Source organism: Heliangelus exortis, chromosome 5 (assembly GCF_036169615.1).
Source record: "Heliangelus exortis chromosome 5, bHelExo1.hap1, whole genome shotgun sequence".
Taxonomy (NCBI): Eukaryota; Metazoa; Chordata; class Aves; order Apodiformes; family Trochilidae; genus Heliangelus; species Heliangelus exortis.
Window position 1 is genome coordinate 21,786,012 of NC_092426.1, and position 24,541 is coordinate 21,810,552.

At 51.4% G+C, this 24,541-nt stretch overlaps 1 protein-coding gene across 2 annotated transcripts in view; it reads right to left on the minus strand.

Moving 5' to 3' along the window:
• TMEM63C (transmembrane protein 63C) overlaps positions 1-24,176 on the minus strand; it is a 32,554-nt gene extending 8,378 nt beyond the window's left edge. Inside the window, exons 1-8 of one of the 2 annotated variants that reach the window (XM_071745901.1) lie at positions 23,581-24,176; positions 3,673-3,787; positions 3,218-3,438; positions 2,783-2,862; positions 1,591-1,678; positions 1,292-1,329; positions 730-872; positions 373-424 (exon numbers count right to left, since the gene is read on the minus strand). In XM_071745901.1, the coding sequence (XP_071602002.1) occupies positions 373-424; positions 730-872; positions 1,292-1,329; positions 1,591-1,678; positions 2,783-2,862; positions 3,218-3,415 (599 nt within the window). In that variant the 5' untranslated portion in view covers positions 3,416-3,438; positions 3,673-3,787; positions 23,581-24,176. The remainder of the gene's footprint in view (positions 1-372; positions 425-729; positions 873-1,291; positions 1,330-1,590; positions 1,679-2,782; positions 2,863-3,217; positions 3,439-3,672; positions 3,788-23,580) is intronic. The other variant, XM_071745900.1, reaches the window with a different exon arrangement.
• Between the last annotated feature and the right edge of the window lie 365 nt (positions 24,177-24,541).

The following is a 24,541-nucleotide window of genomic DNA, read 5'->3' on the forward strand; positions in this document are numbered from 1 at the left end:
CAGCATCACACTTATGGCCACCCCCACCACCCAGCAGGGCCTTCCCAAGCCATACTAATCTGCTGACACCCCACCTCCAAGGTGAGAGGGGTAGTGTCCATCTTGGCTGAGATACTACAGAAATAAGGCTGCTCCCAAGAACACTTCTGCCAGTAGCAGGGTGCAGTGGGCAGTGCTAGCATCATGGTCACCACCTCTGTGCTCACACATGGAGCAGAAAGATGCGGGGGCTACCAGGAGCCCTGTGCTGCTCACATGGACCTGTCCCTGTCCCTGGAATGGGGCTGTGGTGAGCATTGTGCCTGGGTGCTCCCAGCAGTGCCCACCATGGCAGCAGCACCCACAGCCGCCCTGGATGTGGGAGCCACGTACTGTGTCGGGACGTTGGCGATGGTTGTCCGGCCAAAGTGGGTGGGATTGTGTCCTGCAGGGGAAGAGAAACAGAAGGTTAAGAGAAGTCTGTGTGTGTGTATGTCCGTGCTCTCAGGGTTAGAGGCTCTGGCCTTTGTTCTCTCCTTTTCCATCTCCCAGGTCCCCACCAAGCCCTCTCTGCCCTGAGGCTCCCTGCTTCTTGCATTTCTCTGTCCCACAGCTTATGGTGAGTTCCTTCTCAGATGTGGGCTCCTGATAGAGGGGTTCTTCTGCCCTCTGTCCTGGTGTCACAGTGCTCACCCCGAGGCTGGGGAAGGTTGCACTCCTGAGCCATCACATGACTGGGGAAGCACCTACCCAGGAGGTCCCCTGAGAAGTTGACAGGCAGGATGACAGCCACGGAGAGCACACAGACCAGCATCAGCAGGACCAGAAGGTGCCGCTGGAAGGAGAGGTAGGTAGTGGCATCGATCCCACACTTGCTCTGAATCTCCTCGTCCCTGCAGGAGAGGTGGGTGGGGAGTTGAGTGCTTGTGGTGCCTCCCCACCACCACCTGCCCTAGTGACATTGGCACTCCAGCTTCACACAGCCCACACCAACTCATGGCACTCTGCCTGGGGCATGTAGGATTTGGGCACAGAGGGAATGAGGGACACAAGCAGCCCTCAGGCTGCCATCCTATTAGAGGACAGGCTCTTAGCAGAAGAGATTGGAGCCCTTTTCTTTGGGACAGGATCCAGGGGCCAAGAAGAAACAGAGCTGAGCCCTCTGCTCTCTCTCCAGGCAAGGGATGTTTTAAGAGGTCTCTCAGCCACCAACTGCAGTAGCTCCAGGTGATGGGCCACCACCTGTGGGCACCAGATTCTCAGGGGCAGGCAGCGGTGGGACACGGCTATGATGCCAAGGACACACACTTACTTCATCTGGTAGATAGAAATGAGCCAGGAGCAGAATCCCTGGAAAGGAAAAGAGTCGGGAATAGCTGGGTTACATATAGGGTTAGGGTTTAGGGTTTAAGGTTTAGTGTAAGGGTTAGGGTTAAGGTTAATTTTAGGGTTCAGGGTTGGGTTAGGATTAGGTTTAGAGTTCGGGTTTTTGGTTAGGGTTTAACTTTAGGATTTTGAGTTAGGGTGAGCTGTAGGATTAGGATTAGTGTTTGGGATATGGTTTTGTTTAGCCCATCTTGGGTTCATGCTACCACATCTGCTAGCACTCACCATGTCCTTGTTGTCAGTATCCAGGGGGCTGCTCTCCGATGGGGACTTCTCCTTCTCACTCTGCTCTCCGTAGAAAAGCGACGTCAAACTTTGCATTGAGGGCAGGGGTGGAGGAGTGAAGCAGGAAAGAATCAGCACATGGAAGAGGATAAGCAACCTTTGAGAACCTTCTTCTAGTTGGTCGGCACAGGAAGTGCCTCCCCCCTCCCCACATCCTGCACTGGGACTGGATCAGCAGCTGCTCCTGGGCTTGGGGCAGGGGCTGCAGCTTGGTGCCTCAATGTTGACAAGTTCCAGCCGCTTCTCTGTGGCTCTGGTGCATGGTGGTCTCATGGATAATGTGTTATACCTCCAGTAGAAGGGAGTGCTGAACCATATTTTTTTCCTATTCCACTGGTTTCAGCCCTCTCAAATGGTATCACAGTAAAAGCAACTGCAATCAGAGCTTGCACTTTAAGTCTTGATTGCCCCTTTAATCTCCCTGGTGAAGGGAAATATTGCATGTCCACTGCCAAACCCAACTCTGGAACGCAAGGCCAAGAGGAGATGCAAAGGGTAGAAGGAAGGAGAGGGACTCTTACAAAGTTTGCTCCTGTGGGCAACCCAACCTTCCAGAGACCCCTCCTGTGTGCAGCCACCTGATCAAAGATGCTTTGCTGCCTGGAGCAAGCAGTGCTCTGGCAGGGAGCTGTGGGCAGCACAGCCCAGCTGGAAATCTGGTCTGGGCTCCACTTTCATTAAGGCACCACTAATTTTTGTGGGATTCCACACCTAGCCTAAAGGATGAGCCAGGCAAGCCACTTTGGTGACCTGAAGAACAGTGTTATGTCTGCTCATCTCCCTCTGCCTCTTCTGCTGGCCAACCCTTCTCATACCCATAGAATGGCATGGGGAGAGGCAGCAGCTCAGGCCCTACTTAAAAGCAGTTCTTGGGCCTCTGTCCTTCCCAGGACAGTGTCTTCCCTGGCCATGAGAGGACTGTCACCAGATGGTGCCTGCAAGAAGGAATCAATGCTGGCCAAGGCTTTGCCTCTCCCTGCAGCAGATGATTGCCCTCTGTGGGCAAGAGCAGCCAGGCCATTCCCAGTGAGAAGGAGGCACAGGAACAATTGCTGAGCTTCTCTGTGGACCAGTGTCAGTTCTCTTGGAGAGATTGGAGCCATCACTTGCAGTGGCCTTGCATCCTCCTTACCTATCATTGTCCATCAGCAGTGCCAGGCGCCCGTAGTCCCAAGCTGCTTTCCGAAGGCAGGAGAAAACCAGAAGGAGAAGCTGGAAGAAGAGAGAAGAGGGTAGTTAAAGGGTTTTGCCACAGGATCTTGCCCTGTGGGGTCTCATCACATCTCTCCTTTTCCTGTTTTCTCACTCATGAGCCCAGACTTGTAAAAAACCTTGTCTGCTCATGTTCCATGATCTCATCACTGCTGCCCAAGTGCCACCTGCTGCCCACCACAATGTGGGCAAAGTTCTTGGTCCCCTACACTCACCCCAATTCCTCCCATCAGTCAATGGCACTGGGAAGTGGGCTGCACTCATAGCACACCCACACATGCTCACATCCAGCCTCTGGCACCACAGCTGGGACCGCAGTGTCTGTACCCCCCTGGCACCCTCCTGGCCCACTCACCATCCAGAGGATGAAGTTGATGGCAAGCACAGTGGGCACGCCGCCGAACGGCAGCCCTTCCAGGACAGTGCTGCGGGAGCGGGCACTGAAGCATTGCTCCTCTGTGCTGTTCACCACAGCGTCCAGGAAGCTGAGCACGTCCTGTGAGGTGGGGTCAGCACCATCAGGCACTGGCTCCATCGAGTACATGGTCTCCATCGGTGCTGCTGTGGAGGCTCACTCTGCAACAAAGGAGCAGGGGTGAAGATGGAGAAGTCTTTGATTGAAAAGGGGCTGTGACTCTTCCAGGTCCTCTAGCAAGGTCTGAGGAGCTCACTAAAGGGCAAGCAGGAGACATGATGTCCCAGGGGGACACAGGGCATGGGATGTTGCTGAAGAAATCTCACAGTTACCTCTTATATTTCCCCCACCACCACCCCATTAAACCCCATGCTCTTTGGTTGTCTCCACCATACCTGAGACAGGTCTCTCAGCACCTCTGCCCCTCAGTTCTGGATGCTGGGTTGAGTCATGGTTACCCTGGTGTGGTCAGCAGGCAGGACCAAGGAGCCAAAGCATTTGCTTGAGCTGCTGAGAATAAGAGCAATGTTGCTGTTAACAGCTGGGCTGCTGGGGCTGCACTTTGCTCCCCACAGCCAGCTATCTACTGTGTGGAACATCCCTAAGCACTCCCTTATCCTCCCGCATCACAATCCACGTGACAGCCAGAAGTCGTGGGACCTCCCTTCTGTCCTTGCACCAGAGCAGAATTGCTCATTTCAAGATTTCTGGATGTCTTCAGAAGAATCAGATTCTCAAAACTCTAATGTCAAACTTCCCCTCACACCTCCAAGGAGCTGACACTGCAGGCTACAGTCCTCACTGGTAGGGTACACTTAAAAGTCATTAATGGTCAAGACTGTGGCTTGTCTCCAAAACCTTTCCTACTGCCATGCTTTTGGTAGGAGAGGATCCTCTCTACACCTGCATTGCCTGGGAACCCTGGAACAAACACCCTGCAGCAGCCAGCATGGAGTGCCAAGACAGTGCTGAAAGGCCACTGAACCCACTAGAAGAACAGGAGAAGGAACCGGCAGAGTTCCTTCTGGAACACTAACAAACACAGAGTGGGGACAGCAGGGCCAGAGTCTCTTCTCGTGTGCCTGCCTTGTCTCCATGCCTTGGAGACCCCACAGGCACCTTTAGGCAGCTGCTCCTAGTGCGTGGAAGAGGAAGTGCCTTCAGAGGAAGCTATGACTGTGGTGAGGTCAACCAGCAAGATTTGGACAGATTGGAAAGCTGGACCAAGAGGAACCTTATGAGGTGCAACAAGAACAAGTACAGAGTCCTGCACCTGGGAAGGAATAACAAAATGCACCAGTACAGGTTAGGAGGTGATCTGCTAGAGAGCAGCCCCATGGAGAAGGACGTTGAAGTCCCAATGGACAACAAGTTATCCATGGGACAGCAATGTGCCCTTGTAGCCAAGAAGGTCAATGGTATCCTGGTCTGCATTAAGAAGAGTGTGTCCAGCAGATCAAGGGAGGTTCTTCTTCCCCTCTACTCTGTCCTAGAGAGGCCTCATCTAAAGTACAGCATCCAGTTCTGGGCTCCCCTGTTCAAGAGAGACAAGGAGTTACTTGAGAGACTACAAGAGAGGGCTACGAGGATGATTAAGGGACTGGAACACCTGCCTTATGAAGAAAGGCTGAGACACCTGGGGCTTTTTAGTCAGGAGAGAAGACTGAGAGGGGATCTAATTACTGTGTATAAATATGTGTGTATAAATATAATGAATATAAATATATGAGGGATGGGTATCAAGAAGGAAGGGACAACCTCTTCTCACTTGTGCCCCATGATAGGCCAAGGGCCAATGGATTCAAGATAAAGCACAGAAAGTTCCACCTCAACATGAGGGAGAATTTCAGTACTGTGAGGGTTGCAGAGCCCTGGAACAGGAGGCCCAGAGAGGTTGTGGAATCTCCTCCTCTGGAGACTTTCAAGACCCATTTGGATGCATTTCTGAGTGACCTTCCCTAGTGTTGGCCCTGCTCCGGCAGGGGCATTGGACTCAATGATCTTCAGAGGTCCCTTCCAATTCCTGACATTCTGTGATAACCACATTGCAGGGTAAGAGGCACCCTGTGACAGCGGGGGGTCTTCAGGGTGCTCTCACAATGGTTCACTAATAGGTTGTTGCCAGCTTTTCAAAATGGCAGCCAGGTTGGGTCCCGAATGTCTTTCAAAAAGGCCCTGAGTTAGGATGCCTACTGCTTGTTAGGCAGATAAACCTTGAGGGCTGAAGACCTTGCTTAGAGGAAGACTGAGGTTACTGGTGTCTGGGGCAACTGGCAGAAAAAGAAGCATTGTCTTTAGAGGTTTTGAGCAACCAAATATATTTGTGAAGCTGGCCTGGTCCTGAGTAATGTCTTTTATCAGATTAAGTCTAAGGTGTTCTTCTAACTGCAGTTACTCTGTCTCCCTGTTTTCAAGGACTTGTGCACCTGACAAGAATATCTTCTGGCCTGGTTGTAGTCCATAAGGAGTTATACGAGTGCCTTGACCTATCGCTGAGCACAAGATATTGTGACCAGTGTATTGTGGCTGGTGCAAAGGCCACGAGAAATTTCAGAATGCTGATTAACACATACCCTTGTGAGCTCTGTTTAAGCCACTGCACATTCATTCCTCTCCCTCCTTTTTATCTATATTCTATTCACAACAGGGACCTTGCTGCAGACCCTGCAGTCCCCAAGTGACAGCTCAACCCTGCTGCAGGATGCTCACAGTGTGCATGAACAGGAGGAAGAGGAGCAGGAGACATGGTCTGATTAAGCAACGAGGATGCAAACAAAACCAGCCAGCATCTCCGGGGACCTTGAGATGCAAAGAATTTATGGCAGTTTTCCCCATCAAGATCAAACAGTATCAACTCTTCTTCAACACCAAAAGAAACCTGATTGAGAGGTCCTTGAGGAGCGCAGAAAGAGCAAGCAGAAAATGCCCTGGCTTAGAAAGGGGATCTTCCTGAGCTCTGCAAGGATTTGCTTTTGTTGGGAAACATTTACTTTTGCTGTGTCAGTGTGACAGATGGGAGACTAGAGTAGCACATGGTTTTATGTGCACTGCCATAGCCTCAGTCTCTCTTTGACCATGTAGCTTTCTGTTTGAGGTTAGTTCTGTCCTAAAGTTCCTGAGGAGCCTAGACACCCCCACCCCACAGCTGAGCAGAGCAGGTGCTGGGGTGGGCGCTGGAAGAGGTTACATGCCCTAGACATTGACTCTCTTTGACCTCCTTGTCCAGGGAAAGGAAAAGCTAAGGAAGAAGGGGGTTTTCAAACACAGCTGACAAAAAAAAAAAAAAAAAAAAAAGCACCAAGTAAACAAAAAATGCTCTGGCAGCCTGAAAACTGCAATCAGGTAGACCTTGGGGATTCCAGAGGGATTCTCAACACATGCTCTTAAGAGGGTTGAAGAACTTAAGAACTACCCTTGGTGACTGCAGTTTCCAAATTAAACACAAGGAGATGGTGAATTACTATTTTCTTCATTTCTGAAGCATAGATTCCAGCCCAAAGAAAAATCTCTACTGGAAACCAAAGAGTGGCTGGGATGCTTGAATCAAGGATATGAGCCCAGCAGAGCCAAAGGCTCACTCCAGGGCTAGGCTGGTACCTGGCTACCTGTATGGGTGTCCTGAAGAGATGTCAGAAGCCACTAAACTACAGGCATCAAGATCCCCAGGACACAAAGACCCATGTCAGTCCCTCTTACTGTGCACATGTTACACTGTCATCTGGGGCACAGGATTCAGCATCTGCTACAGATCTGCCCAAGCTGCCTACAGCATCTTCAGTTCTCTTTGGAGGTCCCTATCCATATACATATTGATCTGGCCAGTCCATCATGCCTGGAGACATCATAACCCAAGCTGGGGCAGATGATAATTTCTGTGGCTCCCAAAAGAACTGCTACATCACCTGAGATATACTAGTACTGTTCCAAAGGTCATCCCAGTAGACTTGGGTCTGAAGCACCATTCCTGCAACCAGGTTTAAAGTGCAGGAAGGGCTGGCAAAGACACACACACACTGTAGTGTCCTGTAGTGTCCTCCGTCATGGTCTGCCTTCCAGCTGGGGTTGGAAGTCCTGTACTTTGAGGTCCAACATGGCCCTGTTGGGATAACAACTCCTGAAGAAGAAACTCCAGCAAGGGAAGACCTATAGGAAATGAGTGGGACATGATGGTAAGCAGCAGCTGTTCCCCCTGGCCTGCCTACTCCCTGCTGTGAAACCATCTGGGCCACCAGGACCTCTGGCCAGGGTCAGCCCTTTCCTATGGAGGTGCTCTCAATCTGTTCTCTCCCTGTGCACGTCTCCCTCCCTCCTCCCTCCTCCCCTCCTGTAAGCAGCAGAGCCATCACCATATGGCATTTTCAGCTACTAAATAATTCATTGTCTTTTTGTTAACAAGGAGAATGTGTCTCAGGCCAAGGGAGCTGTTGGACCTTCAGCAAATAAACAAGAAGACTCTTAGCAAGCTCTGAGGCCCTCCGCCACTACCACTCCACTCCACAATGCTACAGCTTGTTTCTAAGCACTGTCTTCATGCTTGTAGGAGGAACATCCTGTCAGGGGATGGCAAAGTGAGGGGGATTTTCAAGAGGATCAGTTGTCCTTCCCTACCAAGTCCTTGTTGCTGCCTCCTCCGCCCAGTAACAGGTATTTTGCTCCTGGTGGCCAGAAGCAAGGGGAGATGGTGCTGGTATCTCGTGCTCCAAGCTTTCCTGCTTACAAGCTTCCCAAACGCAAGCCTTCACTCAATCAGCTCTAAACAATTCCTGTCTCTCAACCCAGCACTGCTGGTACAATGCCAGAGAAATTTGAGAAGCAGAAGACACCTGAAGCCACTGGTCCAGCTCTGTCTTAGGCACCTCTCTCACGCACCTCCAGCTCCATTGCCCATGCTCAGGCCAGTAATGCAGCCCCTGAGGCATATCACAGCTCCTCTGAAGCTTATCTCAAGCTCAATTCTCCTGCCTTTTCCCTGGTCCCTTCACCACCAGATACCCATGGAAACCCACCTCCAAATACCCAAACTGGTACTTTTCTAGACTGTTCCAGCTAATCTTATCTTTTATGGTGCTGTTCTTATAAAAGCTTATGCAAATTATATAGCTGCAGAGTTACCTTTAAAATAACCACTGGGAAACACTAGCTAAAAGTAAATCATGTAAATGTTCTAGGAACAGCACATGCAGCAAAACAGTGAGAGGAGATTTCAGCTCACGTATACCAGGAGCAGCTTCAGCTCAGACCTGCACAACATGTTCAACCTCCCTCCAACTGCAGCAGACACCTTACTTGGTATATAGAGTGAGTGATCACATGGACATGGTAGGCCAGACTTAGTCACTGCTAAAACACCTAATCCCAATTTTCACAACAGATATATGAGATAATCCAGCATTTTGCAATACTTTGGTGGCACCACTCTCCAATCTTAAAAGTCCTATCTTAAAAGTCCTAGCAAACCCCATAGAATTGGCAGACCAGTTTCTGTTCCCAGCTACACCATTGCCATTTCCCAGTCTTTAAGGGCCAGAGGAGAAAATAACTGTTGCGAATAACAGAGCTGGGTGGACACCACCATCACCCCTAGAAGGTTTTGGGAGATCTACCTATTAGCTGTGTATGAGGCAGTACCTCCACATGCCAACCACAGACAGGCATCCCTCAGAGTAGCTGTTGTCCTGGAGAAGCGACAGCAATGGCCAAGTCAAGACACACAGGAATGGACAGGTTTGCAGCTGGGAAAATAAAGAAGTAACATAGAGGCAGAAATCACAGTATGTGGTCTATCCAATCTTGGTCTTGCTTAGCAGAAAATGGGGTTAGAAAACACGCAGAGCAATAGAGAAAGGCAGTCCTTCTTTCTCCTCTTTCTGATTGCTGTGAATGGACAGTGAATGTATGAGATTTGCCATTGAAAGTGAATTGCTGGATAATTTCTTTGAAGCATTTCCAGTGTGTAAGGTTTGTCTCGAATATTCAGTGCCCTGTTTGTTTTGTTGATACATCAGCATATGCTTCTCATCTCCGGTTGGGTGGGCATTAATCCAGAGAATCAGATTTCCAATTAAAAATGCCTTTTATGCAAATGCATTTTTGCAAAATTTTTCTTTCCCTTGAAGCACCCTGCCAGAAAACTCATTTGCTAGGGGATCCATAGACAGCTGGAGAACAAAACACCAAAACAAAGTCTTGGGAGTGCTCAGATGACTAAGCTAGGCTTCTCAACATGCCTGTGCTCACCCAGTCTCAGAGTCCTGCTCAGGCAGGGAGCTGGTGGGTGGGCAGGCAGGGTACAGGGCTGGTGGAGCTGATGGAGCTGGTGGTGGCCATGCACAGCCAGCAGAAAAGCCAGGCTGATGAGCCAGACTGAATCTGCCAGAAAGCAAGCATCCCCACTACCTGGCTGCCTCTGCATCCTCCATCCTTCTCAAAGAGATGCAGTCAGGCTGCAGGAGGGGAAAATCAGGGCCACCACTAATGGGAAGATCAGGTTTGTGTCCTGGTGTGCCCAGGATGGGGCAGGGAGGAGAAACTCCAGCATCCTGCCTTGTGGGACTGCAGTGACTGACCTTGCGGGACTGCAGTGACTTGGAGGCCTGGGAACCCAAGCCACTGCCACTGACTCAGCACAACAAACGACCTTGGGCTGGGAAAAGGCTCATCAGCATCCTGTGCTGAGCTCAGCACACACCCTGGCAGAGGGAGTTTTGGCACTGAAGGGTGTGGTGACCTGTCTGTCCCTGTAGCTTGGTACATGGAGAACAGGCACACCATAGGGCACATCTATCTCCATGGGGGACAAGCACAGAGGGGACAAGACCACAGACACAAAAACCCTGTGGGGATCCAAAGCATTCCTTCCCAGGTCTCCCTTTTCCCTTCCCTCACAGACAGAATGCTTCCAGGTTCAAAAAGCAACGAATGAGTGAGATTGCTGGTGGCCTGTGGGATCAGTAGGTGTGGGGCAGCAGCATCCCTGGGTAGGGCTCTTTGCACCTTCAGCATCTTCAGGGTAGGCTCCTGCACAGGAAGCCAACCCCACTTTGACAGTGCCTACCTCCCCAGGGCTGTATCCCACAGACCCATAGAGAGTAGAGCCAGACTCCACCGAGGAGTCAAAGTGCTGCTGGATGCAGAGGTTGGTAGCACAAACACAGACACTGGTGTGAATACTGGGCCCACACCCTGCTAAGGCCACAGCCTAAACAACAACAGAAGCAGAAGACCCCATCCCATCACCAGTAGGATGGCAGCTACATGGGACGTACACCAGCCTGTCAGAAACCAGACACATCTTCCAAACAAGAACCACACCACAAGCAGCAACCCAGCCAGTGGGCTATAGAGGCTCAGTAAGGTTTGGAGGCAAAGGACCACTGCAACAACTGATGACTCCTAACAAGTATAAGATGACAGCTATAAGATTAGTTTTGTCATTGCCAGTGAAGATATGATTACCCAGAGAGGTCAGAAGGATTGAGGAGCTGGTGCCCCTTGTCCCCGTAAAACCCACAATTAACCACACGTCAGACTGCTCAGAGGGATGGTGGATATGAGCACGCGTGCAACTGGGATCAATGAGAAAATGAGTGTGGGCACATGGTTGGGTAAAATAAACCTGCTTGAAGATGGTGTCACCTGTGAGCTCTGGTAAGCCCCTTCTGTAAGCCCCTTCCCCTCAGTGGTGACCCTCCCTTTGGCACCATTGCTCTTGTTCCTAATGTTTCATGCATCCCTCTGACATTCTGGGAGCTTTCCACACAAAGGGATGGTGCAGAAGCTCAAGAACCCACTGCTAGGGACCTCATGAACATCAGGATGAAGAAGGCAGCATCTGTCCCCTGGGACAGAAAGTGTGCATCCTCCCCACTCTCCTCACCCACCGCTCCCAACCTGCCCTGCCATCACTCATCATTTAAACATCACCCACCAGGAAAGCAACACTGTGACCCCATTCTGAAGAGCCATGCAAACTTTTCTGTTCTCAGGAGTGGCAAGTTGCCACCACCTGAGTGAAACCCTGTGCAGGGTCATGCTGCCCCAAGGCATCACCTGAAACCAATACAGCATTTGAGAGCAAAACCCTCCCCTGCCACGTCCCCCTATGGTGGCTGTGGCATTGCACCCCAGCTCTCTGCCCTCTCATGTTCCCCTGGCATTGCAATACAGACCCAGGGTGGCTGTGTTTTGGCACTGGAACTGTCTAAACTCCATATATGACGTTTTTGAACAAGAAGGTGTCCCAGCCCCTACTGGGGCTCTCTGCAGGATGATGGCTTTGGCCTTCCTTTGCAGTACAGCAGCCACCTGCACAAGCTCCTTTTCTTCTGGAGGGATGCTGTGGACCAAGCAAGGCAACACTGACTCACAGCAGCACTCCTTGGCATGAGAATAAAGCCAAACCTCAGGCAACCAAGAGCAAATGATGCTTACAGTGAGATTTCCAGCCAGGGAGGTTTGTTTGGGCAGGTGCGTGGGAGAAGCTGTGCACAGAGCATCTCTGCTCCAGTGCCTCCTCCACACATGTGCATGCCAGCTGCTGCTGCTGGAGCCAGTGCACAGAGATTGGGAAGGAAGAACCGGAGTGGAGTTTGTTCCACCCCCAGTCCTGTTCACTACATCTGACTACACTGCCACTGCAGGCTGGCTTTAACCCATGTTTGGTTTATATTCCAACATCCTGCTGTGCACACAGCATGCTTAGCCCCTCACACTGCACTTGCACGCCCACAGCACTGAGCAAACATGAGTTAATTGAGCTGTAAGTTTTCCAGGGGATAGGCCTGCTATTCATTCTGCATCATGCACCCTTGTCCTCTGATAACACTTAAATCAACACTGTACAGCATAAAGGCTTACCCAGGACAGGCTCAGCTCAAGAGCAGGGCAGGAAGGCACCAGACTGCTGGTGGGCAATGGCTGGGAGCCAGGAAAGGAGGCTTATATTAAAGATGGGGATAGATAGACTTTTTAATCAGCTTTGTAGTGACAGGACAAGGGGTAACCATTTTAAACTAAAGAGGTCAGATTTAGACTAGATACAAGAAAAAAAAAAAAAGTTATGATGAGGGTGGTGAAGCACTGTCCCAGGTTGCCCAGAGAGATGGTAGATGCCCCATCCCTGGAAACATTCAAGGTCAAGCTGGTCGGGGCTGTCAGCAACCCCATCTACCTGAAGATGACTGGGCTCATTGTAGGGAGGGTTGGACTAGATGATCTATAAAGGTCCCTCCCAATGCAAACTATTCTATGATTCTATGAAAAAGGCTGATTGCAGGGGATGGAGATCCAGTTTGGTCACAAGTGGGAAAGGGGCAGGAAGTCATCTCAGGGCTCTCAGTTAACATACACACATGCACATATATGTGCATCCAGGATAGAAGTATTTCAGGAAAACAGTAAAGAGACTCCTTGTCCTTGTACCGCAGGTCCTTCCGCTGAGCTGGGATCCTGAGTGCTGTCCGCAGTCCCCACAGCAACTCCATGCTTGCAATTAATTAACAATGAAAGGTGCAGATGAGGACAGCTCCCAGGCCCTGCTGCCTACGTGACTGAGGGCCACTGCAGCTGCTGGCTCCAGGGAAGGGCTTGAGCTTCTCTGCAAAAGGCACCCCTTGGTTGCTTATCACTTTCCAGCTCCAAGACCATAGCATGCTGTGCCCTCACACACCCAGCCTGGCAGCAGCAGCTCCCATTTGACATCGAAGGCCAAGGAAGGCACCTCTCAGGACAAGGCTGCTCCTCCCTCCACCTAGGTAACCATGCTCAAACAGAGAAGGATTTTAAAGCCACTGTGAAGGAAAGTATGACCTTTGCTAGGAAAAACTCCCTCATGGAAACCTATATGGAAACCAGAAGCAGCTGTGCCTTGGTCAGGGGCCAGTCTGAAGCTGTCACTATGGGTTATTAGCATCTTCCACAGTACCACAAGGCACTAAGAGCACTGTGGTCCCTAGAGATAGAGGAAAAGGCAGCTATTTCCTCCCTGAGTTCCTCCATGGACCAGGGAGCTGTGGGAAGTGGAGAGGAGAGTGGGAGGTTTATCTGCACCCTTTTATAAAGCCACCTGCTGCAAAGAGACTGCCAGCAATGGGAGCAGCCAGCACAGCTACAGCCATCACCAGTGACGGAGAGGGAGAACCTCACCCCAGGGCAGAGGGAAGGACACCGGCAAGGAGAGGAGTTGGGCTGTGCATGAGAAGGATGCAGACCAGGAACCCGAATAACACACTGCTAGGACCGGGCAACTCCGGGGGCTTTGCACCCTGCATCCTGCCTGGCCAGGATGTTGTGGTACACTTGAGAATGGCCAGGACCTCATTGCAGAGCTGGTGGAAAAAGTGGGCACATTTCAAGTCCTCTGGGTGGTTGTTCTCAGCTGCTGATCTCCAGATCTCCAGCCAGCCCTCCTCACAGCTGACATCTGCAAGCCCGCTGTACAAGGGGGGTGAGAGCAAGGGCAGGGTGGGCTATCAGGGGTCTTGGCACCCATGCTGCTGGGCCCAGCTCTGCTCCAGTCCAGCCTGGGGCTGACTGACAGGGACCCAGATGCATCGTGCAGCCTTATTCCACAGCCTCGGAGGGGTATATATACACGGGGGTATAAACTGTGGGACACAGGATAAGGCAAGCAGCATCGTGCTTGTCCCATTGTGCTTCTCTGTGGGCCTCTTGCACATCTCCCACCACACTGCCCTGGGGCAGACCTTGGCACCGGCTGCTGCCAGCCCCTTCCCCTCCACTCCTCCTCAGTTTAGAGCAGCCACAACATTCTCCACAGCTGACTCTGCTGCAGGAGCAATGCAGCACTCCTGCCCTGCACAGCTACCCTGAGAGCAGCAGGTTACAACACTATACAACTTCAGATCACCTGCAAAGCCAGAACATTTCTATTGCCTGCACTCGGTGCCAGGAGCAGAGCGACATTTGGGCTGCAGCAGGAACCCACAAGCACACAGCCTGCCAACCCGGGCCCCAACCAGGCTTTCTTCCTACCTCTGCCCAGCTTCCCAGAGGATTTGGGTAACACCAGATGACCTGGATGAATCACGATGCCTTGGGAAGGTGGGAGCTGGCAGCTCAGTGAAGGCTCTGGCACCTGCAGGTTGCACAGTGAGGATGGGCCTGGCAGCTGCTGCACCAGCCGCATGAGCCCTGCCAGAGGGATTAGCTCTCAGCATACTGGTTTCAGTCTACAGTGCATAAAAGGGAACAGGAAGCCTTTGATGGTGAACATAGGGACCTGCAACAGAAGGACAGAGAAGGTGCTTCCCAAAGCCTGGGGTTTGGCAACCTCCATGCCCTGGGATGTATCCACAAGGGATGCACCAAGTCACTGCCTATCACATGGTGTGCAAACAAGTTTGGTCCTTGAAAAGGAGGAGGGTGACACTGGCTGGTCTCATAGTCTCAACACTAGATTACACTGCCTGTGCTTGAGCCATGGGCCAGCCACCTGCCCTCCCTCCAAATCCTGGCCCCACACAGGCCCAGCCAAGCGCTGCTTTTTGGTGGGGCAGCAAAGGCAGAAAGCAGTTGGTGTCCCCTGGTCACTGGGGCACACATCCAGACACCTCTGAAACCCAGGCTGCCTTTGGGGGAGATCAGATGAAAGCTGCTGCTGTCACTGCTGCTGCAGTGGGGAAGGGAGGAGGCTCTCCCAGACACACATGGAGCTACAGACACACAGCTCTGCTCAGCACAAACTGTGCCAGCCTCCTCCTGGTAAGGTGGGTGCTCGTGTGCACCGACAAGAAATCTCGTCCCCATCAATCTCATTGCCCCCAGGGAGTTCCTCTTGCCCAGGACACCTGAGCACATCCCCAGTCACCTACCTGCTGCAGGGCAGAGCAGAGCAGACAGCCCATCAGACCCACTAGACCGCTCTTGGTGGAGAACCAGAGGTTATGAGTGAAATCACAGGGCTGTTTGGATGGGCATGTTGGTGCATCCCAAGCCAAGGGGAGCATGGCAAGGACTAGGGTTCAGGATCCCTCAACACAGACCTACCACACGGGCTGCCCAGCACACAGCAGGGCACAGACACTCAGCACACAGCCTCTGCTGTGCCAGTGCCGCAGGCTGGCACTGCCCGCATCCACCACGCTGCCTTCCTGCCCTGCTCCAGCCCTGCTCACTAGCCAGCAGCTGCCCACAGCCAGCACAAGGGTTGTCAGGAGTGATGGATGTGATGGAGATGAAATGGTTTCTTTCCCTTCAGACAGAGGAAGAAGTGTCACATCTGGACATGTACAGCAGCCAGGCTGGGAAAGGGACAAGGCATCAGGAGGAAAGAAGCTGTGGGTGCAGCATCGCCCAGAGGACATGGGAAGACAGATGGCAGATTTGGCAGCAGAGCGGTCACAGAGCGACCTGCAAGCTCTTCCTGCAGCAACACAACACTGCGTAAGGGCTGTCAGCCCAGCCTGGCAGGTTTGGGGGGAGGTATACATTCAAACATGAAGCCAACATCAGAGAGACTTCTTGGGCAAGACAGCCTTGGAAAATGGCCATCTGAGAACCAAGGGGAAAATGAGAACACAGATCAGGATGGAAATTTTTAAGGGCAGGGAGGCTGAGAGATTGTTCCAGGTTTCTCTCTGCACAAGCCTGCCTTTCCTGCACACACAGGGCAACACAGCCAGGCTGGTGCTCAGGAAGGGCTGGCAGCCCCTGCACTGTTCTGTCCACCCTGCCAGCAGGACGGGGTCCCCAGCAACACTCCACCACCACCACCCGTTCCCCCACATCACTGTTCATGTGGAAAAGAAAAGGAACAGAAATTAAACGTGAGACACTGCAGCAGATGGCCGTAAAGGAAGCCCCCCCAAGCCCATACTCCCTTGTCCTTCCAGAGCATTTTGGGCACAGCAGTGCAGGAATACAGCCAGCCAAAGAGATTCGTGGGCACATATTCCTGCTTTCCACCTGGTTTCTGATACGATGTTCTCCCTGCCTGCATCACTACTGACCATATCCCAAACCTGCCACCATGAATGTTCCTGCTTAGCTAGGCCAGCCCTGCAGCCAGCCCTTTGAGAGGCTCTGCGGCACCAACGAGGCATTAAGTAATTTAGGGAGGGCTTCCACCTTCTCATCCACAATATGGTTGATGTAATGGGCAGTATGGTGTATGCTGCGCTGCACAGCTGCCATCCTTGATCTGGGAAGCATCTCTGCACCTGGAAACACTAAGAGCTTCCATCCAGTTTGAGAAAAAACAAGGTGAGAGCACACTGGGCCTCAGTACATCCACCCCACCTCCCAGACAGGCTCCCTGGGGTGACCAGTGCTTCCAGTAATGGATGGGCATGTCCCTCCCTGAAACACCACTCAGCTTCACCAGTTCCAGCACTGCACCTGCGCTTACTGGAGACAAATAGCTGTGCAACCACAGATGCTGCAGGGGATCCAGCTGATCTCAACATCCCTGTGCTGACCACAGCCCTGGGAGAGCAAGAAGTGCTTTACAAAGGCAGCCAAACCCTCCTCCAGAGTGGTGGAGGTCAATACTTAAGTGATGCTGAATCCTGCCCTGTTGCCTCTTGCCCTGGGAGATGACGACCTGCAGGACACACTGGTCTCTATATCCTGCCTGGCTGCTTTCCACACTTCTCTTGGCAGCACAGCTCTGTTGCAGGCCACACAGATGTCATGCTGGAGGAAGGGGACCAGAAAACAACAAAAAGCCAGGTATGAGGAGCCACAGGAGGGCATCGGGAAGGCTCCTTCTAATGCTCACCATGGCATGGAGAGACCCTGAGCTAACTGAGCTGCAGGACCAGTCCAAACCCAAGAGTTGCTCCAGCAACACTGCTAGTGGTGAGCAGAGCACTAGGCTGGCTATGCACACAGGCACAGCTGAAAAACCCAGCTACCTGCACTACATCTTTGTTCCATGGGGGAGTGAGAGGCCATCCTGCTGACACAAACACCATCCACAGTTCCCATTTCTCAGTCAAGACAAGCTCTGGGGAATCAAGAGCTTTCCCCAGCATGTTCAGAGAGCAGGCAGCCAGCCTGTAGCACCAAGAGCAGGATCAGACCCACAGCTCAGCAGGTCCCATCACACACTTGCACTCCCTTTTTCCCACCCCAGGGGACGGGGAGGACACAGCCCTGGCACAGCAGGCTCCCATGGGCAGTTGAGGCATGGAGAGACAACCCTGAGCATTGCTCCTAGCTGGGACTTTAAAGGCTACAGAATTACAGAAAGTTATTCTGCCCCCAGGATACTTCCCACAGAAAATCCCAAGCCAAAAGAAAAGTAGAATGAAATAATTTCTCTGCTGAAACCATCTACAACACGAGGGCCAGACATTCATCTCCTTCTTATGAAGGAAAAGAAATGACTGAAATTTGACTCCGTGCAGGGATTGTGCCAATAAGCAGCCATCCCCTCAGGCCAAGATGAAAGAATCCTGAGTTAATGACTACCCCCTGAACACGTGTAACACCATACATACGTACCCAAGACCAGGCTCAGGACACGGTCATACTTTCTGTAAGTCCAGTTACTACACTTTTGCATAGAGAGGTTTATCCAGCCTATATCAGAGGATTGTATTTAGAGAAACATCCACCCTGACTTTCCTGTAATGACTGAACTAAACTGGAAGTCTCTAAAATGCAACATTTTCAGGAGGTGGCCCAGTCACTGCAGTTGCTATTAGCAGTATTGGCTTTGTTGTAGTTTGGGGTTTTGTTTGTTGTTTTAGTTTTTGTTTGGTTTTTTTTTGTTTTTGTTTTTATTTGTTTGTTTGTCTCATAACAAAGAAGAATTAGATGACATTTCATGGAAGGAAACACAAGAAATTAAAAAATTCAATGAAAGAAAATTAAACTTGATTAAAATCTCCCAAAAGAAAAATCCAATGAAACTGCATGATGAGAAGATCAGAAGCAATGCAATATGAAGGAAAAAGCAATAAAGAGGACTTGGAACTAGAACAAATAAAAGAATTATGACTTTTGGAGACATATAGCTGACATAAAAGTATTTTGTCTGAACTAAAAACTTTTTAAATTAAAAGACAACCTAAATGGTAAGACATTGGATCACTCCCACCAGTGAAAAATAAGTCAGTAGGAAATGCAGTACGGCTCTGCTGCCAGATCTGCTCAATGGCTGAGCACCTGCAGCTAAAGCCTGATGAACTGCAAAAATGGCTCTGACAGCACCAACCTTTCTGAAAGCAGAAGGAAAAAAAAAAACATGTTTCAAGTAATTTAGTAGACCAAGTAGTTTAGTCAAAGTTCAGAAAATTACTGCAGGTTACCACAGAAGAGGCTGGTTCCCTTTCCAAGCCCAATGAAGATAAGTATGACAGGATAACCTCTACCAGTTCTGAATTCTTAAAACCCAGAAATAATCAGGTTATATCACTGGTTATATTTTAGATCTTCTATAATAAAATTCTGTTCCTATAATAGTATTATGGTGATACAATATAGTACAGTCATATAGTATTGTTAAAGTCATTACATATACAAAGAATGCTTTCAGAAACTTTTTCCTTTTTTAAAATGTTTTGGGCTTTTTTTAATAGTTTAGATTTCAAATAGTTTTATATAATCAACTAAAACCCATTTTTAAATGCCTATTTTCAGCACTTTGGACTTAATTTTCCACTGAAATACAGCTAGACCAAATTTATAGTAAATAATTAAATTATATCTAACAAAGAAATGTGTCACTTACATTTTCTAATGCAAAAAACATAGACATTAAGAATCTAAATAACCATATGTTACACCACAAACCCACTCACTTAAGCCTCCTGCACAGCTCAGCTCTAAGTGCCACAACATGGAAAATCAGTGTCCCTAGGACAAGAGCGGAAGTTTACAAACACAGCAAGATTAAATCTAGGTAGTTAGGTTGTGGCTTTCTAATCATTAATTTAAATTGTCACTTTAATCCATCCATCCCACTCAGCAGCAAACCAAGAGCCAAACAAAGCACAGACCAAACTTGCTCCCAAAGTCTACAAAGTTTGGCTTGTTTTTCTGTAATTTTTCCCATTTTCCTTCCATTCCATGAAGTTCTGCCATCTGTGACCTCTCCCTGAGAAAAGAAACCCAGAAACACAAAGAACAATGCATGTCCCCAGCCTGGAGCCTGCAAGCCCTGAGTCTCTTACTGGCATAGAGTAAGGCCACTCCAGGCCACGGCTTGCAGGATCAGGGGAGCTATGTACACCTCCAAACTTCAGGTCATTTCTCCGCTGCCTTGTGGATTAATCCATATTTGTCAGAACACAGGAAAAATAGCGACAGAAGCACTGAGACTGAAGGGAGGCCATCTAGTCCAGACTCCCTTCTCAAAGTCAGGGTCAGACAGAAAAGGATCCACAGGGCCACGTCCAGGAAGATTTTGAATGCTCCAAGCCAGAGCCATGCCAAGGTCATCTGTACTTGCTGTAGCAACTGAGTCCTCCAGTTGGGTGGGCCCCAAGCCCTAGGCTGCTGCACCAGCTGTGCTGGTGCCTTGTGGTCCATGGTCAGCTACTTCCAAGTCTCATGAGTCTCCCTGTTTGCCAGCCCTCATGTGATGTCTCAGCACCTCAGCCTGTGCCACTTTCTTGGCATTTCATCTTGCTGCATGTAAAATGCAGGAAGGGGACTCCTCTGTCAGGGTCACCTTGGCTTGGCTGACACACGGTCCCCAGGCCTCATCTCAGAGTACCACAGCTAGGAGCTGCTCCCAAGCTAAGCTTCCAAACCTGATGTTTGTCCTAACCCCGCAGCTCTACTTCCTCTGAATTTCAGTGGAATGCAGTGATCTTGGAGGTCTTTTCCAACTGTGGTGATTCTGTGATTCACTCTCCCATACTCTCTCCAATGCAGCACACTGAGAGGCTCACTGTCCCAATCTCCATCACCTCTGATCCAGCTGCTTCCTACCACTGGCTCCAAGCTACCAATAAAGTGCTCCCTAATGGAGCAAGGTGAGAGCCCCTTCCTCTCTCTGTTAGGAGGAACTCAAAATTGCATGAGGACAACCTCTCACAACCTGCACTAGGAGGGTGCAGCGGAGGTTGGCTCATTCAGATCCTGCCTTCTGTTTGGCTCACCCACAATCTACGGATGACAAGACATAAGAAGCTGGTGCTGGGGGTAGAGGAATAGGGTCACCCAAAGATTTCACATGCTCCCACTAAACAGGAACACTGAGCCTCTCTGCTTTTGCACTCCATTTTAAACACATCTTTATTTGAGATCAAATTGTGACAACACAGACGTCCCTCCTTGGCCAAAACAGAATCCAGAGCTTCTCATGGAGACTCCACTGGAAACTACACAAGTGATCACAGTGTTGAGGTGCTTCCATCCCATGGCATTCATGCTCCCCAGAGGCTAGGCAACATTACAGTTAGGAAGGCAATTTCTTAGCCAAAGGGGTTTTCTCTGAAGCATTTCACATGGCTGCAGCTCTTACAGCCATCCACTACGAAAAGGTTATACAGCAACAGGCGAAGCAGGACAGCACTGGGGCTTAGGTAACCACCAGGATGGGTCAGAATAAGTGAACCTGCTAGAGAGGTGCGGGTGACACAGGGACTGGGGCAAGGGCTGCAAGAGGGGAGACCATGCCCACCAGCAGGCTACTGCACCCTACCTCCCCCTGCCTCTGCAGAGAGGCGCTGTGGGACCTGCTGTGTCCTGTCTCACCCATTAACCACCAACAATAGTGGCCTGAGTGATGGGAAGGGCCTGTGCTGTTGTAATGGTGTGAGCAAACTGCTGCTATTGTCACCGCCTAATAACACGGTGTGATTACAGCCTAATTACCTGTCCCAGCTACAGCTGAGACAGCAATTTCAAGCCAGCTTTTAAAAAATGTTTAGGCATCTTAAAGCTCAGGTAAAAGCCAAGTGGGATCCTCAAGAGCTCTAAGACCTCTTGCTGTTGAGAGATCAGATTAGGAATTGAATGTAAGAAGCCACACCTAAAGGAAATTAGTATGAAGGTGCTTCTGAAATCATCTCAAAGCAAACCCACTTTCACTCTGAACACACCGCATCAGCAATGCAATATTTTCTTCAGACTTAGGGCTAAGTACACAAAATATATTTACAGCAATTAAAGTGGGTAAGATGTTACACCAAAAGCAGAAGTGACAGCAGTAGAAGGCTTTGTGTTTATAGGATTCATGGAGGAGTCAGCATTAGCACAGCACACTGACGTATGCCTAAGAGTTTAGGTGACTGATTAGTTTAATATCAATTGAAATCACTTGTGGGTGTTAGAAACATTTCTCCCTCTCCTTCATGCTTTGGGAAAGCTCTTGCAGTCTGTTAAGACGGAAGTATTTCCTCCAAGGAATATTTTAAAGCAGTGACACTTCTCCTTTTACAACTCTGCAGATGTAGGCTCTGAAGCTGTAATGAAATCAGCTTTACTTTCCCTTGGGCCAGAAGTCCCTGCATGGAAAGAGGACAAGGCCTATGCACACCCCTGACCAGCATCCCTAGCAAGCACTGCAATTTCTGTACCCCTCTGCAGAACCCCTCTCTGCTTACCACTGTCAGCAGCCACTAAACCTGGGATGAACTAGTTAACTTCAGAGAAAGCCTTAAAGAGGAGAGCAGCTACAGAGCAATTCAAGTGTTATCATAAAAAAAAAAAAAAAAAAAAATATATATATATATATATATTAATAAAAATAAAAGAGCTAAAAGGATGCTGCCATGGGAAGAAGGAAGAGGTTTAAGCTTACAGGGAAGCCGGAAAAGCCCATATGCGATACGGAGTCAGGCTGCAGGGATCCTGTGGCTTCTCTCCTTTTATTTGTTACTTATTTGCTTGCCAATGGCTGTTTGCCAGGCTACTCTTGACAAATCCTCCCTGAAAGAGCTTCTTCTGCCTCCCTCTCCATCTGCTGCTCAGGCCTGACCACCCCTTTGCAAGGTAGCAGGGAAGGCCAGTGTTCAGCTCTAGTCTCAGGGCCAGTCTTTCTGCTTTTTCCACACTTTCCCTCCCGTTGCCTCTGAGCAAATACTGCAAACCACTTCAATAGCAGTTTTTATTCCAAATGACACATTTTGCCTTCTCTCCACTCCTCAGAGGCAGCCTGACCTGTCATACTGCATCGTAGCACCCCAGCATGGGCAAGGTGTTTTCTTGTAACTTTTGCCTACCCAGCTCATCACCTCTTTGCTATCTGTCCACTCCCTCCAGAACTGTCCAAGAGGTGGGAGTGCAGATTAGTGCTGGGGACAGTGGCTAAACAGTTAAAAGGAAAAAGATGCTCATGCAGAAATAACATCTGCCAAACAGACAAAGGTCTCTCTCTTTCTCCTGCATAACACCCATTCTGTTCAGCAGTTTCAGAACTGCCAACCTACTAGGAAGGACAGGGAAGCAAGGGAGGGAGAAGGAAGAGCCTTGATCTGTGGACAAATCTGGATGAAGTCATAAAGTGGGGGGCAAGCAGCTTGGCCAGAGTGTTAGATCATCCTGACCCAACAGCCCTTTCAGAGTAATGAATCTCTCAAAAGCTGGAGGAAGAAATGGGGAGAGATTCCCCCTCTTCTCCTGTGCCAACGTGAAGCATTTCTAACACCATCAGGCTCCCAAGAGCCTGTGGCTAGGATGACGTGGGGATGGAGCACAAGCCATGGCATGACACAGTGGTGGGATGACATTTACTCCCACATCAGAAGACAACAGTGCAGGCCAGTGTGAGGGCACTGAGAAAGGACATGGAGAGGCTGAGGATCACCCTCTGCTCCTGAGTACCACCTGCAGCCCAGGGAAGCCCCAGCACCTCACTGGGCCTCAGCCTCCCATCAGGCAGGTGGAGACAAGCATTACTTTAAGCCACTTTGGTTGGTGGTCCAGAATGAAGGCAGAAAAAACAGCGCCTCAAGCAAACTAAGTACCCCAAAATTTCTCACAACAATAACCTAACCCCATCCTTCCCTGGCAGAGAGGTTCTCGAGAGCTATGCCCAGGTGCTGCCCGAGGTGGTGCTGGCACACCCGCCCAGGGGGTCACGCAAGTTGCTGTCAGCATCCCCCAGCGCAGCCCCAAAGCCAGGCCCACTCGGGAGGCACAGCTCAGCACAGGGTGCATTAGCCCCACGCACGGCCCGGCCTCCTCCCCACCCCCATCACCCCGCCGGCAGGACTCCCACCCCGAGCCGTCCTGCATCCCACAACACCCCCACAACACCCCCAGCCGCCCCTCGCTGGAGCCCCGGCTGCCCGCAGGCCCCCCCGCCCGCTGCCGCGGCAGGCGCCGGCTGAGCCCCGCAGCGCGGACCGCTGCCCCCGCCCCGCCGCCTCCCGCCCCGGACTGACCTGCTGGGGGGTCCCCGCCACGCTCCGTTGCGGGCCCCACGCCCTCTGCCGCGCCCGCTGCCTCCCTCCTCCCTTCTCGCGGCCCCCCCGCGCCGCCCAGCCGCGGGCTCCCCGGACCCGGCACCGGCAAGGGAAGGAGAAGGGGCCGGGGCCGCCGCCGCTCCGCCCCCCGCCCGCCCCGCTGCGGCGGAGAGGCCGCGGTGCCGGGGCTGCTCCCCCTCCGCCTCACCGGCGGTGGGGCCTGAGCTGCCGCCCGCCGGGCCGAAAGGCAGCCTGGAGCTCCTGGCCCTGCGGGGGCAGCTGCCTCCTGGGCCGGAACGGGGGCAGCAGCCCCCCTCAGCCCCCCCTCCGCCGCGCTGCCTACCGTGTGCCGCGCCGCAGCCGAGCGGGGAGGAGGGGGCGAGCCGGTGGACCCGGCTCTGGGTGCGGGGGGAGGACGGGAGCTGCCGGCGGATAGCCTGGGTGCGGGGTCTGCGCGTCTCAAGCTATTTCTGGGTCTGAGGCAGCTCCCGCCGTACCCGCCTCTCCGAGAAGCTTCTGCGGCGCTCGGGCTCCTCGGGATGGCTGCCGGGCGTGTGCCACCGGGGGAGCCGGGCAGGAGCCTGCAGGGCCGGCAGCCAGCGCAGTGAGGGCACACAGGGGGGTCAGCCCGCCAACGCGGCGGCGGGGGCAGGTGGGTGGGAGCATTTCAGACCTCAAGAGCGTTTGCGAAATCTCTCCCATTGATGCAGCATCGCTCTGTTGTTTGGCAGGGGTGGTAGCTAAGAAACTTCCATAGGGTCTTCTTTCTGCAGAGCAGCCGTGCCGTCCTGCCGTCAGGAGTGACCGGCAGGTAGGACAGGCACCTGAGCCACCAAGGTGCAAAGGCGCTTTGAAAGCCTGGTTTTCCTTAAGCATCCCACCCTACTCCCCACCTCTCTCACTCATGAGGATGGCGGCAGCTTGTCCTGTGCTGGACAAA